At 38.3% G+C, this 20674-nt stretch overlaps 1 protein-coding gene across 8 annotated transcripts in view; it reads left to right on the plus strand.

Annotated features, from left to right (window-relative positions):
* The window catches only part of GALNTL6 (polypeptide N-acetylgalactosaminyltransferase like 6), a 487138-nt gene that overhangs the window by 323996 nt on the left and 142468 nt on the right, over positions 1–20674 (plus strand). For all 8 annotated transcript variants that reach the window (XM_048943578.1, XM_048943577.1, XM_048943579.1 and 5 more), the window contains one exon: positions 16565–16750. In XM_048943578.1, coding sequence (XP_048799535.1) covers positions 16565–16750 — 186 coding nt within the window. The remainder of the gene's footprint in view (positions 1–16564; positions 16751–20674) is intronic.

The raw sequence follows: 20674 nt of genomic DNA on the forward strand, positions 1-20674 counted from the left end.
TGTTTTATTAATTGTGCATTTTATTAATTAATGATTCACATTATTAACAGTGAATTATTTTCTCAGTGGATATAATTAATTTCTCTGAGTATTTAACATCTTGAAGGATTTGACTGTTTGTGTGTGTCAGTTTTCTCTCTAATATTGTTTTCCAGGTTACTTCGGTGAATTCAGTTTGGTGGTTTCTCACCACATGGATGGATAAATTGGTGGCAAATAACTTTAGATAAGCCACTTCACATCTGTGGCTGGATCTCAAGGTTTAGTTCACAGCAAGCACTGTCAGGAAACTGGGTTAGAATAAGGCTCTTCATGCATTCATTTGTCATTATCAGTTCCTACAGATGGCTGGTTTAGAAAATCTCTTAAAAGAAATAGCCTGAAGTTAGAGCAGAAATATTTGTTACTGGCTTTAGCCACTTTACAGAGGCAGTAATTTGTTCCCTTTTGTTGTCTAACCAGTTGCTGGTGTGAGGCAGGAGCTTCATATGGAGGGAAGTTCTCATCTGTTGCCATTTTCCATCCTCATGTGCATACACAAAGATCAAGTGCTTGGGGTAATTAGTTGACATTGCTTTAAATACCTTGTGCTATCTTCTGCTGCCATAGAATACATCTATGGCTCATTGTCATCCCAAATTTCCCTACCTCCCTGACAGTTATCAAAGCTTCTCTTGGCAGTAATATCAGGGCATTTCCCACTTCTCTGAAATGAGAAAATGAAAGAAAATGGGACAGCAACTGGGTTAGTGTCCTGCAGTGCCTGAACGGCTCTCAGAGAAGTTGTGCCTGCCTGAGGTTAGTGAGGCTCATGCTGCTCTGCCAAGCCAAATACTTAGCTGGCATTGTAAATTCTGCCTTATATTCCTCAGTGCATCCTGAAGTTTTCCCAGTATAGTTCACAAATTATCTGTCTTATATGAAAGTCCTTTTCAGAAGATCTAAGTTTAAAGCAAAGTACATTTTCATAAACTCACTCAATACATAAAGCTGTTGCTCGTGTGTGTAGAGCTGCCTCAGGCTTATGGCAGATACTGAATCATTTCACTAACAACCCCTCGGTCTCATGGTAAGCCATTGTCTGGTGAAACAGATAGCTCTGGTGTTCTGAGCCTGCAAAGGTTCTTAAAAGTAAAAACTATATTGACATTGACGAATAGATGAAATACTGCCTTCCTGACTTTCTTGCTTTCAGAATATCCCGTCGAGTTGTGCTGGAGTAGTTGTTAAAGGAAAACACACAGTAGGGTTATTGGAACAAGAGATTAAGAAAAGTCACTGAGACGTGTTCAAAGGAAACTGAAGTTCTTCTGATTTTTCTCAGTCCTTCCAAAATCATAAAAGGAACATCCTGCTGCACACACAATTTAGTTACCAAAAACCAGAGATCACCTTTGCACGTCGAGGCAAGGGCTAGAATTTTATTGTTACCCTGTGTTTTAATTGCTAAAATACACAATGTAGTGCAATTAGAACAGTATTTGTGCTTATACAGAGTATCTTATTATTTTACATTGTCATTAACAATGCAATTAAAACAGTGGCAAACCAGCATCCTGTTATTTAGTTTTTTCCCTGGTATTGCACTCACCCTCCAAGAGCATCACCATGACTCCTCTGGGCGCTGTGGTTTCTTTCTTAGGGAAGAACAGCACAACTGATACAGAGCTAAGCAAAATGGAATGTAAAACAATTCAAATAATATTGCTAAGTTCAAAAACATAGAAGAAGCACCAATTTATCTCTGGTAACTATGATTTTAGAACTAGGAAAGCCAGACAATAACTGTCAGATTTAACAGCAAGTTGCAGAATGGTTCTTACTTACTTTTAGATATGGTCACAATAACAAGCCACAGTATGTTTAAGAAAGAGCGTAAGGTGTCCTATGTCCTGAATTTTTAAATTATTTTTATTTTTAATCAAGACTGAAGCCTAATGTTAGCACTTGGTAATGCCAAACTGAGTGGACTACAGAACTGCAATATAAATGAGCGGTTAAATCTTTATTTCCCTTGAAAACAAAATTCATATTTGTGCAAAACTTTCTCCTTTAATGAGTTTTCTAGTCATCTTAACAAATGGACCACATTGCCTTTGTATTGATGAGAATTTCCTGTTAAGGTGTTCTCTTATCCTTGAGAGAGCTTCCTTTGGGAAAACTTGAAGTGTGTATTAGATGCAAGACAGGTGGAGTATTATTTCCTTCTTTTGAACATTTCTGGGTGTTCTTTGGGAAAACAGACTCTTTTGAATTTTTGTTTTATTTGTCCATGAGTTACGTGCCCTCCCTTTCAATCCAGGCTGCAAAGTGAACCAGATGAAGAGGTGTATTGCTAAATGTAATCTAAATTTTCTTCAGAAGAGTGATAGTCTGGTACAAACAGGAGTCATATTCACTTCAGAGCATTGTAGCAACGTGTATTTTACCTTTTATTTATGTATTCTTTACTGTTTTGTGTTTGATGGTTGCTTTGGGTTATTTTTTTTTTGTCTTTCTATATTCAGCGTTGCCCATGCTAACTCGTATATACTCAACTGTTATTTTTCTGTTGCTCTTGTTTTCTTTCAGCTACTTCCAAGAAAATAAGAACACAAAAGCATAACAGGAAAAAATAATTCAAAGCTCTTGTTCTCAGGTAGCTTTAAATTAAGCCAGACATGTTCTTCAATCTGTAAGCACTGTCATGGCTTAGTTTCAGTTCAGAGAACACACTGAGGGGAAGATACATGTGAACACATAGCTGTGGTGGAACCAGTGGGGTTTCTTTGGTCACACAAGATACTCACAATTTTTAAGTTAAAGGTGTTTTAAAATGACAATGAGATTCTTTTGTTTTTAGGTTCATATATTTCTGTTGTACCTTTAAATGCAGTTTTAGACAAGGACGTTTTTCCTGTGTTCAGAAGGTTTGAAATATATTTAATCCTTTTATGCTGATATCTTACATTAGAACTACATATATGGTAGTTTTAGCAATAAAGGTTGCAGGAATTGTGTTCACAGTTAAAGCATTTTGTCCATTTTTAAGGATCAGTAAAATTGATAAAGAAGATAGAAACAATCCAGTTTTTGAAATATTTCAACACTTTCTGAGAGCTAGAAGACATGGTGGCAATGAAATATGTAAATCTAACAGTAGTCTAGTTCTTTCACTTTAAGGCCATGCACCTAATTTTGGCAGAAAACTGTGGTAAATAATCATAGTTAAGAATTAACGAAGATTAATTGATAGCTACTAAGCCATTAACCCTTTACTTAAGAAGGATGTGCAGAATTTGATAGGAGGAAGCAGTTTATGTGAGTAGAGTTCAGATCTGGCAAACTGTTACGCTTAGATTCAGACTTGTGTGTCCATCTGTCCAGAGGAGAAACGAGACCTCACACCTAAGGCTCAGCTTTCCAAAGCGATTTAGAGCGAACAGTTCCTGCCATCATCATTCCTTCTATCCAGAGATGACTGTATCAGTGTGAAACTTTGTGACACATAAGATGAAAACTAGTAGGTGATGTACTATGTCACATCCTCTGTCTTCTGACATTACAAAGCAGACGGCAAGATGGAGGAGGGACGTTTCTGGAGGGGTACTCAAAATAAGTTGAGTAAAAGCATGTGAGCAGTGTGAGCCTAATCCCATTGTCATTATGTGAAAGCTCCTAGCGGTAATATTAGATCTGCTAATCAATATTCAGCATTTTTTTCATTTATTTATTTAAATGTTGAATCTTAGCTATTCATTTTGCATTCCGCTTATCTTTCTGTATCTTAAATTCACACTGCTGTGGCAGGTGAGAGGCAGGAAAAGACAAGTTTGATTCAATGTGTAAAACAATGGGAGGAAAAAAAAAAGATAAAAGAGAACTTGATGTCTCCTCTCCTAAAGCTTGATTTATGCAGCAGCGCATTTTTTTGCTATTTTCTGGTTTAAAATAAAAAGTAAAAAGCCAACTCTCTACCCACCAAAAAAAAAAAAAAAAAAAAAAAAAAAAAAAAAAAAAACCACCAACACATGGCGTTTATTGTTTGATTAATAGTTAATTCTGATGTTAGGAGATGCCTAATTATGCATCAGTGTTTGCCTCATTATTTAGAGGAGCATCATCATAGCACATTAGTCCATGAACAGAGAATGCTTTCCTTTTTCATAATTAATTCTCATACTTCAAAATATGTAACCCAAACAGCAATCTAGTTCTTTCAGTACAAGACTAATCCACCTAATTTTTGAAAGAAATTGTTGCAAATACTATTAATCATTTTTCTAAAAAAGAAGACTGCCTGACTTGATCTCAGAAACATGACTCAAGCAGATTGCTGTTCTTTGCCAATGAGGAATCAGAGAATTCCCACAGAGTGCAGCCTTCTGAAAAGATCCTCAAAAACTCCATTTTCTTTCCCTGCGCGTCATGACATAGTAATGACCTCAAAGGTTATAATAAGAACATAGCTAACATTTGAAAATAAATGAGTGAAACACTGAGAACTACTATTCTAGCTCCATAAAGACTAAGATGTATCAAAGTACCAGAAGGGATGTATTGCCACAGTAGACAAAGCTCAGAAATAGAAAACTCTTAAAGTAACAGACAAGAAAGTGTTTGGATGATGGAATGCAGTAATCCAGAGAAGGAGCTGAATGCTTGCATCGACAAATAATTAGAAGCATGACTCACTAAAGCCTGTAATGACCTGCATTCCGGCCATAAAGAAATGTCTGCTTATGCTAGATGCTATGTTGTGGCAAATAAGGAAATAAAATAGATAGTTAAAAGTTAATGGCTACGAATTTATTTCTAGCATTAGAAACATTAAGAATTTAGTATCTTTCTGTACAGCAAGGAAGTCTTCTTGAGTGTTGTCATCCTGTACCTTGCTGAACAATGCAAATCTTATGTCAGTTCACCACTTCATAGTAAAACTTGGTACCGTGGACCTCCAGTTCCTACATCAGAGAGGGCATTTTCTGAAAGACAAATTTTGATATGTAATCAGATATAATATTAAATTTCAAGAATAGTAAAGTATTGCCTAAACTTGGTTTTGTATTTTGAAATCTCCATTTTAAAGCATATTTCATTTCTTGTTTCCAAGAACAAAACTATGTGCTAGGAAAAAGCACATGCTGAATTATTGAGGAAAAGGAGTAATTCCAAACTGAGAATAGGAACCTGAAGGTTGGACCCTGAGTGATAGGTACAGAGTGGACAAGAATTAGAGAAATGTAGGAGATGGCCATATTCCAGTATCCTTATGCTAGTCGAGCCTAAGTCTCACAACAAGTTACAATAGCATCAGTAGAATTACTCTGGGAAATGAAAGTGCTTTGTGTAGGGGGCTGTGTCAGGGTCTGATGCTACTTAAAAAGTAATTACCTTAGTTGTGACTTCAATTTCTGCCCTTCCCAAGGGCTCTGCAAATATAAGGTCAGTGCCATCCTCACAGCAGTGTTTCAACAGTTCTCTGGTTAAATCTATCCTTGGCATTTGAGAGGTTAAGAAGCGATATGAGAGAAAACAGCCCTCTGACAACAGCATCTCCTGTAAAAGCCAGTTATATATTTTGGAGGAAGAACTAAAAATATGTCAAAGATAGTTTCAGGCAAAACAGAAAATGTCAGTGTAATGACAGGTCTGAAAATCTGCTAGACTGTTTGCAGTGTTATGAAAATGTTAAAAACCAAAGTTTTGCCTGACGGGTTATTGTTTACAATTATTAACAATTAATGTTGCCAGAATGCAGTAGTGTGATTCTGAAAATAAGAGGCTGGCTTCTCTGAGTAGTTTATTGATCTCAGAGAAAATTACACTTCCCTGGATTCACTTCAAAATAACCTTCTTCTAATTGGCTGGCCTTGCAATGTGGAAGAAACTTCACAACATGCTTTCCTTGGGGACAAGTTACTGTATATAAATACCTGCCTAGTAAACAGACTTGGTAAAAGGAATTGAATTTTAATGCAGCAAGGTCACCTTTTTTGACAGTTTTATACTATCTAATTGTGTCCAGAGAATGATCTGAAAAGGCTGCCATACAGTCCTTTGTTTTCTTACCCTATACTTAAGCTGTCTAGAATTTTGTGTGAGCTGTAGGTCGAATTGCATCTGTTGTATATGTGTAAGAAAGTGCCATTGCAACTGCAGCAATCCATGGTAGTCGGGAAGGGAAAGGGAAGGAAGTTGCAAATAAGATAAAGCTTTTGCAACCTGTTCTCTGTCCTGCCTCTTCACCTGAGAGAGAAGTGTGTCTGCAAACATGCTCGTACATGTCATGTTGGGTCTACCAAAGTTCTGCTGGGAGCAACTTCCTTCTGGTTGGATTCCATGAGCCGTGCAGCTGGTGCCAGTGAAGCTCTCACAGGGAGTGAAATGTACTGCAAAGTGGCATTCAGTGTCTGAGTCTGAGTTGTGTGGTTTCTTTCTACCTCTAATTTCGGGCTGTGTGCTTTTCATGCTCACTGCCCATACAGTTTGCAGGAGGACAAGCAGAAAGAAATGTGTGTTTCAGTTCTTCTTTATCTACCATCTCCAATTCAGTCATTAATTGGGTTCTGTTTCTTGCTCACTTTCAGGTGTTTTTTTTCATTTACATTGCAGCAAAAATAACGTCATGCTAATTTACTTTGACTTCCCATTTAATACTGCTTTGTTGTACAATCTTAGCCAACTTTCCTCATGCAGGATAAGGCAGTTGCATTATATAATGTGTCTTTCCTCTAGTAAATAAAATTATTCCTCCATAGATCAAAGCTGACAAGCGCAAAAACAGAGCTGAAAAGATAATATATTTCCTGACTTTTTTCCCAAAAATTTTTAATACAGGACATACAGATTGAGGAAACATTCAAAAATACATGCAGGCAAATGTATAAACAACTGTGAAGTAGGCTTTCTTCAGACATCTCCAAATGCCTTTTCTGAAGATGGACACTATAGGGCTGTGAAAAGCCTTAATACGTAAGAGATAATTGCTTTAAAATTAGACACAAACGTAAGAAACAGCAAATCTCATTATTTCAAGTATTTTAGTTTACAAGAGCTTTTCCTTTTGGGGGAATATATTTAATTTTCATGTCTGCAAGTACAGCCAAAAAACAGTTTATTGTGGAGTAGAATAAGCATTTGTGTTCTTGTTCCCTCTATTTTAATCCTATAATACATTGGGCGTTGATTAATTCCTAGAGGTGTTTAACTTTGATGTGTAAAACAGGATGTTTGGTAGTTTTGCTGCTGTGGAGGCTTTCAGGCCATAAGAAACAGCTATATTGTTTAGTCTTTGAATAAGATATCCCCAACTTTCTCTGAGCTGTGCTGATACAAACGCAGCAAATGAGGGAGTCTGTTGTCAGCTGTGGAAAAGATGTCTAGTGCTCAAATGATATTGCTATTAGCTAATTGCTATTATACCAAACAGTTTTAAATTTTGCTTTCATTTATCAGTTTTTGTCAGGCTTACCATATCCAACAGTTCTCAGGGGATCTGTCTGGTTCTGGAGCTTCTTTTATATGGCTATGGATCACACAGAGAAATCTATCTGTCAGAAATATCCGCATGTAGAAAGCCAACGTTATCCTGGGCTGCATCAAAAGAGAGGTGGCAGCAGGGAGAGGGAAGTGATTGTCCCCTTCTATTTTGCCCTCATGAGGCCCCAGCTGGAGTACTGTGTCCAGGCCTGGGGCCCCTAGCAGAAAAAAAGATGTGTAGCCTTTACTAAGTTTTAGTCCTTGCAATAAAAAAAGCAGTTTACACATAAAGTAGCACAGTGTCTGTCCAGGACTATAGGACTGAGCAAAATAAATATTATGAGATTCTGTACTTGGATGAATAAATCCATGTTCCAGTAGTGCTGGGAGCTGGCTAACTGTGCTACAAAGGACTTGCAAAGGTCATAGTGGATAGTAAGTTAATAGGACCAAGAGGAGGATCAACAGGAAAGCAAGCAAGTCTGAGCTACAGCAAGCAGATTAGGCGAAACTGTAATCCCTTTTGATGTTGATGCTCTGTGCATCTGGGATTCTGCATCCACTTCTGAGCTCTACAGTTCAAGTAGCACAACAAAAGCTAGGGTCAGTTCACTAGTAGAGGGCTTGCAATGCAATCATAGGCCAAAAGTATGTGACCGTGAGAAGAGACTGAGGAATATGTGCTTGTTTAGTCTGACAGAAAAACAACCTAGTGGTGATCTAATAGTTGCCTACAACAGCTTGAATGAGAATTACTTAGATAGCAGAACCAAATTCTTCCCAGTTCTGGCAGGTGATAAAATAAGAGACAACAGTCCCAAGGGCAGCCTTGGGAGTTGCAGTTTGAATACTGGGAAAAAGTTATTCACCAGAAGGGTAGGTGACAGTGGATTTGCTTACCCAGAAAGGTAACCAGTGGAATTGTTCATCTTCAGGACTTGGCTGGAAAACCATGGCAACTGACTTGGTATATTATAGACAACAGTTCTGCAGCCAGATGGCATTTTCAGCTAACTCTCATAAGGAACAAACTCAAAGGGAAACTTTGAAAAGAAAGGTGGTGCACCCAAATTCACATGCTCACCTCATATTCTCTCTGTAAGCTGAATTGGGTTTATTCTAGTGTATACAGAGTCAGTGAAACTAAAAAGAATGACAAGGTACTGAAGGAAACTGTTTTGGAAAGCAGAAAACAAAATAATAATAGGTCTCTACATTTCCTTTTTGTATTTTCTGTCAAGCTAGACAGAAGCATTTCAGTCATCAAAAGATTAAGGGGATGTATTTCAAGAAAAAATGTGTGCTCAGAGCCTCAGAAGAGGAATGGAAGGCATGCCTGCTAACTTTATCTGTGAGCATACTCCCATCTCAAGAGGATGTACGGTGACAGAGATCCTTTTCACAGTGGGAGCTATGTTGCTTAAATGTACTTACAAGTTTTGCTGTTCATATCGGGGACAAAGCTTTCTGCTGCTGGCCAGAGAGTAAGTTGAGAAAAAAACCTTTTGAACTGGCCTCATTATCACTGCATGTAAAAACAGCTATTTGACTGCTTTAATTTTCATCAACAGAAATAATCGCTTGATTATTTTACTGACCTAAGATTACTGACTACTATGTTATTGGCCACATGGCTTCCTTCCAAATGCCTGTGCTGAGGTAATGGGAGAGGACAGCATACATTTTCCAGCATTGTAAGTTACTCTTGTGTTTAACTTATACTGTTCACGTTGGAGATGGTAGAACAGCTCAAAATATATCATTAAGTATAAGTTAAAAAGGAACAGATTTAATTAAGATTGTTTATCAGAGCATTTAGCAGTTCTGTAGGCTCTTGGCTGATCTTAAGTAAGTGGATTGTCCCTGAACTTCTAAGGGGGGGTCAAAGGAGCAGTGTTACTCTGAGTACGCAGAGCAAGTCTGAGACCACTTCGTGAGGCTGAATGTGTGCAAGTCTATGGGGCCAGTTGACATGCATACCACTGTTCTGAGTGAACTGCCTGATGTGGTTGCTAAGCTACTCTCCATCATACTTGAAAACTCATAGCTGTCAGATGAAATCCCCGTTGACTGGAAAAAGGCAAACATCAGTTTCATATTCAAAAAAGGGAGAAAGGAGGACCTGAATAACTTAAAGGAAGGTGAGCCTCACATTTGTGCCTGGGAAGATCATGAAGTAGATCCTCCTGGAAAGAGTTGTTAAGGCATATGTGAGATGTGGAGGCAATCCAAGGCAGTCAGCATGGCTTCACCAAGGGCAGATCATGTCTGACCAATCTGGTGTCCTTCTGTGAAGGAGTGAAGGCATCAGTGAACAAAGGAAGGGCAGCTGATGTTGTCTACATGGACTTGTACATTTGACATACTTCCACACCACATCCTTATTACTAAATTGGACAGATATGAATCTGAAGGCTTGACATTTCAACAAATAAATAATTGACTGGGTGATCATAGCCAGAGAGTTGTTGTCAGTGACTCTGTGTCCAGGTGGAGGCTGGTCACAAGTGATGCCCCCCAGAGGTTTGTCTTGGGACTGGTGCTTTTCAACATTTTGATCAATGACATAGACAGTGGGACTAAGTTCACCCTCTGCAGATTTGCTGATGGAATCAACCTGAGTGGTGCAGTTGACACAGTAGAAGGGAGGTACACCATCCACAGGGTTCTTCACATGCTCAAAAAGTGAGCACACCAGAATCGCAGTGAGTAACAAGGCCTACTGCAAGGTCTTGCAATCCCAATTATGAGTACAGACTTGGAGAATTTCTAGAGAGCAGCCCTGCAGAGAAGGACTTGGGGGTTCTGATGGATGAAAAACTAGATGTGAACCAGCAGTGTGCTGTTAGCTAACAGTATCCTGGGCTGCATCAGTGTGGCCAGCAGGGAGAGGGAGGTGATGGTCCCTCCCTATTCTGCCCTTGTGAGTCCCCACCTGGAGTTCTGTGTCTCAACCTAGGGCCTTCAGTATAAGAATGATGTGATTGTTGGAGTGGGTGTGGAGGAAGGCCGTGAAGATAGCAAAAGGTTTGGAGCACCTCTTTTAAGAAGAAAGATTGAGGGAGTTGGGATTGTTCAGCCTGGAGGAAAGAAAGCCCCCTCCAACTTGAGCCATTCTGTGCTTCTATGATCCTATGAACATAATTAATTGATAACTTAGGACCGTACTATAACAAATTGTCTGAACTTTTGGGCAGAAATAGAAGGTACAATGAAAGTGAGAATTAGCTGTGTTACAGGTGTGGATCTGATTGGAACTACCGGACTGTCCAGAAGAGGGTACATAAGGAAAGACTTTTTCTTTGTATTTCTTTTTTCTTTCATGATCCTTACTGCAGTCAAGAAAGCCCTGAAAAACAGCTTCAGTTTTCACATCATCTTTTAAGTCTCTGTTCCCATCTTCTCAATAACTTTGAAGGAACATTGCTTGTCACACAGCACATGTTGCCAAGGGGTACTGGTGTGATGATGAAATGTTCCTTGTATACAGCACAACAGGAGAGAAGAATTACATTTGTACTTTTTATTGCTATGATTTTTTTTCTTGACAAAGGCAGAACTTTAATTTCTAATATATCTTTGGGCACCAAATTAAGTAACTCAGTGCTCTGCTTGAGTAGAGTTTCAGTTACTTTGATCAGGCAATTCTGACTCTGATACTCATTGAGAAAATTTTCTCCAGAGTTTAAATGAAGACAGAGTAGATCCACACAAAGTAATTACAATGGAGAATCTGTTTACAGATTATTACTGGAGGAGACCTAATGTTGCCCTTTATCATCACTTGTCATAGCAGTGACAGCCTGTAAACCTCCTGCCTGTGCATTATTCTTCATTTGTCACCACCTGTGCCAACTCTTGGCCTGGCAGGTGCCTGGCATGTGTCAAACATATGATTCATGGGTACATTTGATCAACACTGTGAAGAAAAAGTGTGATGTATTTTCCTTTAAATTACAAATTAGACATTTATACCCCACATCTAGTGACAGGAGTTTTGGCTTCTTTATATCCAAAGTGCATCATTTATAGCACACTGTAGAATTTAAATACTGGCTTCTCTCTTATGCCTAACTCTGTAAGTGAAATTTATGTAATATTACAGCATATAAATGAAACCATCCTACCTCCTTGTTTTATTATCATGGTAAGCTTTCGTGAACTGATTCCTTTGGTAGTAAATGGGCTTAATGTGTTGTCTTCTGAAGATTTAAAGGCCATTTTATTTCATGCCTCTTTTAATTTCATGCACTTTATTATAACTTCTTTCAGAAGATTTCTTTAGAATTATAGTTTTGCTCTGACATTGATTGATGCACGTTTATTTGGGCACCTGAGATTATTTGCTTCTAAATGTGTGTACAATGCATAGGTTTTGTGTGTGAGATGCTTCTTCTGGAGATAATATTAGCAAAACAGTATGATCAGAAGAAAAAAAAAAAGAATACTTTTTTTTTTTTCTTCTAAGAAGGAAATCTTTGGAGTGCTGTGAAACGGGACAGTTTATTTTGTTATTTTGGGGATAAAAATGAGTTTAATCAACATTTGTACATCATGATAAATACTGTCAAAATAATTCGTTAGTCAAATTTATTGTCATACAGGGAATTATAAAGTCTTCTCTGATCTGTTTTAAATAATACTTGAACTGTGAGATTGCCAGGTATTGTATTCACTGAAGCATCCCTGGCTCTTCTAGTAGGTAGCTGACTCTTAAGCCAGCTGCTGACTGCTACATGACCATTAAATAGAGTTTCATGTAAATTGAGCAATGCAGGAGTACCTGGTGAATAACTGAACATGAAGGATATGTTTTAAAATTTCTCTACACAAAATAAAATACCACTTTTTTTTTTTATGGCTGATTACCACTAGGGGTCAGGACTGACACCAATGCTCTTTAATGTCTTTATCAGTGACATCAACAGTGGGATGAAGTACGCCCTCAGGAAGTTCACAGATGATACCAATCTGTGTGCTGTGGCCACAGGGGATGTCATCCAGAGAGACCTAGACAGGCTGAGCAGTGGGCCCAGGAGAACCTCATGCAACAAAGCCAAGTGCAAGGTCTTGCACCTGGGCGGTGGCAATCCCTACTGTCAGTGCAAGCCGAGGGATGAAAGGATAGATTACAGCCCTGCCAGAAAGGATCTGGTGTACTGGTAGATAGCAAGCTGGGCATGAGCCAGCAGTGTGCTGGCCAGAAAGCCAGCTGTATCCTGGGCTGCATCAAAAGAAGCATGGACAGCAGGTTGAGAGAGGTGATCCTGCCCCTCTACTCTGTGCTGATACCTCACCTGGAGAACTGCATCCAGATGCTTCAAGGAGACCTAAGAGTGGTATTTCAGTATCTGAAGGGGGGCTGTAGAGAAAAAAGAGGACAGGCTCTTGAGCAGGTTCTTTGGTGACAGAGCAAGGGGAAATGGTTTCAAATTAAAAGAAGAGAGATTTAGGTTGGGCATAAGGAAAAGCCTTTTACAGTGAGGGTGGTGAGGCAGTGGCACAGATTTCTCAGTGATGTGGTGAAAGTTCCCATCCCTGGAGACATTCAAGGTCAGGCTGAATGAGGCTCTGGAGCTGCAGGGGAGTTGGACTAAATGACCTTTAAATGTCCCTTCCAACCCTAAGGATTCTGTGGTTCTACTTGCTTACTGCTACTGGCTGTTATTCTGTGTTTGTTTATGGTATCAGAGACTGGTAAGATTAGAACTAGATAGTGACACAATACATTACAAGGGAAAATACAGTGTGAGAGTTCTTTCATATTAGGTTTAAAAATATATTTATCATTACTTGTATGTCCAAAAGGGACATTTTTTCTCCACTATGTGTTCATTCTCGGAACAGAGAATGTTACTGTTGGCTATTGAACTTAAATACTTCATATTTTTCCAAAATAACTTTCCCAAATTTCCTTCTTGACCAAATCTCATAGCTAAAAATAGATAAGATACTGTAATAGGCATATCTTTCTGTTGTGATTTATTGTTAGAATATTATTAGCGTCATTGTTTTAACACATGTAGATACTTTATCTAGGTCTTACCTCTAATAATGTATATACTTCCCTTTGTGCATAGACATGGTCTTTTTTTCAAGGTCACTTGTCTATGCTTTATCAAAATTAACTCTTCGTTTTGTTTTTGTCCTGATTACTTCCAAATATGTCTAAATGAGAATGTATTTAAAATTCAGCATGAATAAGATATGAATTTTTGTTTTTATACTTCAGCTAATTTATGGGTTTTTCTCTGAACCATAATACAAAAAAAAAAAAAAATCAGTTATGGGACTGAGTAGATGAAAACAACGTTGGTACGTGTGATTTTGATTTCAGAAGATGTGCTAGGTGTTTTAATGCCATTCTTCACAAACCAAATGGCGTTCCGTCTGAAATGTGTGAATAGATATTTGAAGGAAAGGAAGGAAGGTGGTGTTTGCTGTACAGAATTTTGACTATTATTTCAGCAAAGTAGAAAATAAAAAAATAAAAATAATAAAAGCGTGAGAGGCCACTTTTCCAGAGTTTGCAAGGAATCAGTGAAGGAAGATTATGAACGATCATTGATTTCATGAAGTTTGTCACTAGTTGTGTCTGAGCTCAACCAAATCATATTACAAATCAAATTTATATTATTAGTCTCTATTCTGTTTATATAGCTGAATAACTAATTTTGCATGATATAGCAGTGTGGATGGAACTTCAGACTTGTGGATGGAAAAGATCAAAGGGGAGGGTTTACATGACCTTAGGTACTACAGAAATTTGCACGGTGTCTCAGGAGTAAAAGAAGACACGGTATCTAAGAGATGAGATTTGATCTTTGGAAATATGTAATATCCTGTCAATTTAAAACTGTTTCATTTTTCATGGCCATAAAACGATGCAATTAAGAACAAGTTGGATGTGGCTTTGGGCAGTTTGGTCTGATGGTTGGTGAGCCTGCGCGTAGCACGGGGGTTGAAACTCGACCCAGGCCATTCTGTGATTCTATGATTGACAGCCCTAACAGTCTATCTTGTATTTCCTGTAAGGACTCTTTGTATCTTTGTTTTTAAGGTCTATTTCCCTTCTTCTGTATTCCTGCACTATGGGAATAGCCTCAGTGGAGCTCATAAAAACAGGAAAACAGGTCGATAAATGCACGCTTTAGGCAATCCTGTACACAGGCACAAAATGATCTAAAACCTGATTTAACCTCAGGCCAGTCATGATACTGAATAGCTGGTACCTATAACGAGTCTGAGTGGCATGCAGCCCTTGTCATGTAGATGTGGTTGGGCAGATAGAGATTATCATTCAAAGACACAGTACAACTCTTGTCATCATTACTGCTGCAGGATTGTGTTGGCTTTTATTGAGAAATGTATGTAGCAAATAGGGATGAAAAAAAGGGATACCTCTTTTCAAAATGAAAACCTGGGAATTCTCCATTCAGCCATACTGTAGGAGTCAAAACCATTTGATTTTTATTTGAATGTCATTCCTTATTTTTTGTCTAATACCTGGCCTCATCATATTTCTCAGTTTTTTCACAATGACCCCAGGAGACTTACCACACTTCTGTTTACTGCTTGATCTAATACTTCTCATGGGAACCACTGTCATGACTTGCAGGCCTCCAAAGCCTTTCCAAAGTTGAGTTTCTCCCTTCCAATGCCCCAACCGTCTGTAATCCTTGCAAGCTGCTTTTGTCAAATCTCAGACCTCTCCCTCATCAGTGTCAGAGTGCAACGAGATTAATCCATTAAGAAATATTCTATGCAATGCTGCCCTACTAAACACATGTAAACTGTCTGTGCTGCTTCAGGTTTGCTAGCAATTCATTGACAATTCAGTGTTTTCTACTACTTCTTATTCCACAGGTACATTTAGAAAGTCTTGCATGTTGATCAGCTAGGAAGTAAGGGGCAGAGACAAAAGGAGGTGTATGTGCAGGAAGCTGTTTCTGTGGAGCTTAATTTTATTTGAACACAATATCCTGTATTCTCTGAGCTGTGTCTTGTTTGCTTGTTTCCTTTAAATCTATGCATACATACACTTGAGGGCATTGCTAAAGTACTTTCTAGTAGTCTGTAACAAACTTATTGCAATCAGTTGTGATGTAAGGTCAGGATCAAGGCCTGTACTGACCATACAAGTCCAAAGAATAGAGAGCTGATACAAGAGGCAATCGTAACGTAGCAAAATTGTATCAGTGAGATTTAGCTTACAACTCCTAGTATCACTTACTGTGGCATCTTGCCATGTTATTGATAATGGAGACCAACCTTTTTTCTCCCTCTTTCCTTGCCAAGAGAAGTTATCAAATTCTTGCAAAGCAATGAATCTGAGAAGCTGAGGTGTTGCATCAAAGGCAAAAGATCAGTGTATCTGTTGCAGATGCATTTAGGAAGAGCTAAAAATTTAAGGTCTGATTTCTTTGGTGGTAGTTGGTTTTGGTTTTTGTGGTTTCAGTGTGTGTTTTCACTTAGAATAGAGAAGGTTCCCTAAAGTGCTGTTTTGTGACACAAGCAAAGCCAGATTATGCAGATAAGAAATACATCGACTGCTGTACATTTGGAGCCTAATTTTATTAGCTGCCCATTTACTTCATGCAGGTATCCAACTTTTAAGATCTGCATGTCTGGTTCCCTCCCCATTAATAAAACAATCTAATTGTGCTAGTTTAATGCTTACTTTTTAAAAATTGATTTCTATGTTCATTTCTTGATAATAGTACTTAGTTGATAATAGCAAGTCCACTTGGAACAGACACTTTCTGTAAAACAGTATGCCAGAATTTTTGTGTGGCCTTGGGCTGTGGGAACCAGAGGATGCATGAATATCCTGCAGTTGTTTTGGTCATGAATATATAGCAGATGGCAGGTTGCCAGTAGCAACTGCAGCAAAAGGTCCAGAGAGTCAGTGTCTTCCTCTGGGTGATAAAACACAGCATTTGCACTTTCTGAACCGTCTCAGAGAGGATTTGTGGCAGATTTTGGAGGTCTTGAAAAAACAAGAGATGGAAATGGATAAGCTTGCAGGTTGTATGCCAACCTGTCCTTCTGTTGGCTCCTCCAGTCTTGGCACAACTGACGCTTTTTTTGCCCTTCTTTCTAGAACATTTAAAAGAGAAGCTGGAGGAATACATGGTCCGTTTTGCCAAAGTGAGGATTGTACGTACCAAGAAACGAGAAGGGCTCATTCGGACCAGACTGTTAGGAGCCTCGCTGGCTAGAGGAGAAGTCTTGACATTTCTGGATTCCCATTGCGAAGTCAACGTGAATTGGCTGCCTCCCCTGCTTAGTAAGTGTCTGAGTTTTCATCAGCCGTTAAAAGTAGAGCGTATAGCACAGTTTAAGCAATCCAGGCCACAGCTCACCATAAGGACATAAAATGTGCAGAAGCGTTTGGAGCTGCACTGCAGTGTCTGAAGAAGCAATATGAGAGACAACTCAGAGAAACCCGAGCAGCTCCAATTTATGTTTTGGTTTTTTTTTTGCAACCAAAGAACTAGTGAGATTTAGAAGTGACACTTTGGCCTATCAGAGTTACATTAGAGTTACATTTTATTGTGTTATTACTACTACTAAATAGACTACTAAATCTAGTATTGTGCTATGCCTTTACCATACACCTGAAAACTTTTGTTATGCATTTTTCATACTCCTTCCTAGGCTTCTACATTCCATTAAAATAGCTTTCACTGCAAATGTATCTAGGACTTCAGAGTTAAATCCAATAACAACACATTCACAATAGAAAGCTCAGAGAGAATGATTAGCTATTGACTGCTTTGCTGGATTCCAGCTGCACCCAGCAAAGCTCCATTAGTCAAAGAAATGGAAAGAATCAATTGTTGTAGTCTGGGATTTCACTTAGGAAACAATGTCCACTCTTCTGCCCTCCTGATTACATGCAAAGTTTATGAAAATGAGTGCTTTCTGCTAGCAAAGCTAAATAAAACTTCTGAATTTGTTATAAAGGAAATTTATATTAATTACAAGAATATGTCATAATGGTATGACAGGAAAGCGTTTCATCACCTAGTGGTCATTGTTTCTTGAATCTTGTTTGTAGCCCATATGATAAGCCAATAAACAGTTACAGCCAAGGGGAGGCATTGTTCTGCTAATGAACAATCACTTGAGACCAAAAAACAGAAATATTAACTGTTTTTCTTCAGATCAGTAGAAGGATAATTACAAAATTCCAAATTTACATCATTTCTAGCTTCCACATCAATTTATACTCTCTCCATTTGTTACCATACTGCCCGTAGTCACAAGATCAGTGTTTTTAGCAGTAACTTCGCTGTCTTCATGCAAAGCCCAAATGGCATAAAGGAGCAGAGAGAAATGTGAGTTTCAATGCTCCTTCCACAGACAGCCCTGACAGATAGCCGTTCAACACCCTGCAGTGCACATATACTTCCTTTACCTTCTGATTTTTCCCCAAAGTGCACAGTACATCACTATTAATGTAAAAAAAAAAAATCAGGAAGATTGTCGCTCTTGTCTGCTGAAATCTTTTGCTAAGTTGTTGCAGATGATATTTAACCCTTGTATTTTGCTAGCTTAGATGTGGGAAAATTGCAAATTGCAAAAACAGTTCCTTTTCCTGTTTTCTTGTGTAAAGCAAAGATACATCTAGCTGGGTTTCACCAAATAAATAATGCTAAACAAAATGGCCACAAAGAATTCATAATAGCAACTAGGTTCACAGGCATGTTGCACTGATGATCTCAATCCTCAACCTTGAGATAGAAATATGAAAAGATGATAGAAGGGGACCAAGACCCTGTTCTATCCAATTCTCAAGTGCAACAGCATCTTTCTCAGTCTGTTTTCAGGGGAAATACCCTTAGCAAACCAGACAGAGGATCTGGGAAGTAATCTAGTGGAACAAAGGAGCCCATGTGCAGTAGACTTGATTTTGAAGAAAAGAATACAAGCTTTACATGAGGGAGGGCAAATAGTGAATGAACACTCAATGTAAGAACGCCTTATACCCTCTTTCCCCAAAGGGAAGAGGAGATTTTCTCAAAACCATTAGATGGTTAGGAACTAATAATAGTAAAGCTGATAAATATAGATAGATATTTGCAATAACTTGTACTGCTCCACAGTAGTGGCAGTTCTTCTCAAAGTCAGTCCTTGCATGATAAAAGACAGAAGGAAAAAGAAAAAAAAAAATCACTTAAAGACAGTTCTCAAAGTTATTTAGGCATCTGGCTTACATTTTTAGAATTGACTATCACTTTTTAGACCATAGGAACACTGAGTTGCTTCAGTACTTGTAAGATATTAAAATAACTCAATGATAGGTATTTTCTGTGGGGAAAAAAATATATTCATTTTAGTTACAGCCCTTATTTTTTTCTTAAAATGGCTGCAAAATGGCTTTTCTTTACTTTTCTAAGCTTTATTTAGTTTATTTGGTTAGCTTAAATGGCATTCTAAACTGAGATCAGCCACTCCAAGACTGAGATCGCAGGGAGTTTTGCCTGCTGGTCACCAAGCAGGCAGCTGTAGCCATGTAAAAATGTTGGCAAACACAGCTGGTTGGTATCACTTCTCAGTAGTGTGAAGTCAGCTGAAGGAGAACTGTAATTTGGACTCCAGCTGCTGTAGTTGAGTCCAGTGTAGTGCAAAAATCAGTTGTCATGGGCTTGAAGTAAGAAACTGAGGGGCAAACCAGCTGGAAGATGCAAGCATGTCTTACGTTAGGAGTAGTTGGGATAGAGAGCAGTTGGTGGCAAAGGCAGCAGCATGTTCACATCTGTAAAGCTATGATACCAGTACTCTCAGGGAACATAAGCTTGCTCCTGCAGCACTTTTATCTGTGTCCTGAATTCATATTAAGGCTACGTTTAAGCCTTTAAAGCCTGTATGTAAAATTCATTATTTCAGGCATACTGGAAGAAACACTAAGGCTGAAAGTTTGATTACTTTGCCTTTTGGTGTGCACTGATATGTAATTTAACATCCTACTTTCCTCAAATGTCCAGATTTTGCTATGGTTCCTCATTGATCAGGCATGTTAGCACCATCCTACTTGCAAAAGTCTTGCAGACCTGTAGGGAGAAAGATGGAGTTTGAATTGGAGCACTGCTCAAACAGTTGTATCACTGGCTGTCTTTGCTTGTTTCCAATCCTTCAACCTATTTAAAGGCAGCAACTGTTAAAGGGAAAAAGATGTGTATGCATTATGATCTACCTTTTACCCACACCAGCCAAATCAACCCCGTTTAATTTCTCACTTCCAATCTGCTCACAAAGCAAGGATCAGAGATAGATTATCATAAGCCCTGTAATTATTAGCAGGACCATCACAGGAAAGAGATCATATAAAAATGACCTTACATGATGATTACAGATAGCACTACATAGTATATCAGTGAATGTAATTATATTTGGCAGTTGCAACAGTAATGCAGCCATTATCTCTCAGAAGAGTTCCCTAGAATATTGTGAGAGCTGCACTTTAAATTTATTTCGCTGTTCAAGATTTAGGATGTAAATCTCCCAGGTGTAGCAATTTCTCACTAGCAGTCAGTGCTGTTTCCCCATTTGGACAGTCTCTTAATAATAATTGAGAATAAATATAAAAGCGACAAAAGTTTTGCTAAAACATATATATATATAAAATTTTCATTTCAGTCCTTCATAAACAGGGAAACAAGGTCCACATTGGTAATAATCATGCTAATATTTCTTGCCTTAATATCTAAGTGTTCGTTATACATTCCTCCCTCTGATATTTGGGGGCTTTTCTAGGATATTTCCAAGCACTAGTGAAATCTAATTCTTATTAAAAAAAAATCACGTAGGCTTAGAAAATATATTACATTTTGTAGAGAATCTAGGATATCATTTGGAGAAAAAGCTTTACTACAGTTACAATGTTGAGACCTTGTTTTTTCAAGGTTTCACGGATAATTTTTCTGCTGTTCTTTTTCATTCAAGTGCAGCTACAAAGTTTTCGTGTGCTTCCTCACTTCAAAACATGATTCTTCTGCCTAATTCTTGCAGTTGGCATATCTTCTTTCCTTTTATTTCTTTTCTGGGAAGCTCTAAGGGATTAAGCAGTAGGATTCTCCAAAGACAGACTCAGGCCCACACTGCTTTTATATTAGAGACGGGAATTTGATTTAGTCTCAAAGCTTCATTTTTTTTTTTTAAGTCAACTGAAACCCCCTTCTTTATAAAACAGGTGAGTAAGAATAAT

Source organism: Lagopus muta, chromosome 4 (assembly GCF_023343835.1).
Source record: "Lagopus muta isolate bLagMut1 chromosome 4, bLagMut1 primary, whole genome shotgun sequence".
Lineage (NCBI taxonomy): Eukaryota > Metazoa > Chordata > Aves > Galliformes > Phasianidae > Lagopus > Lagopus muta.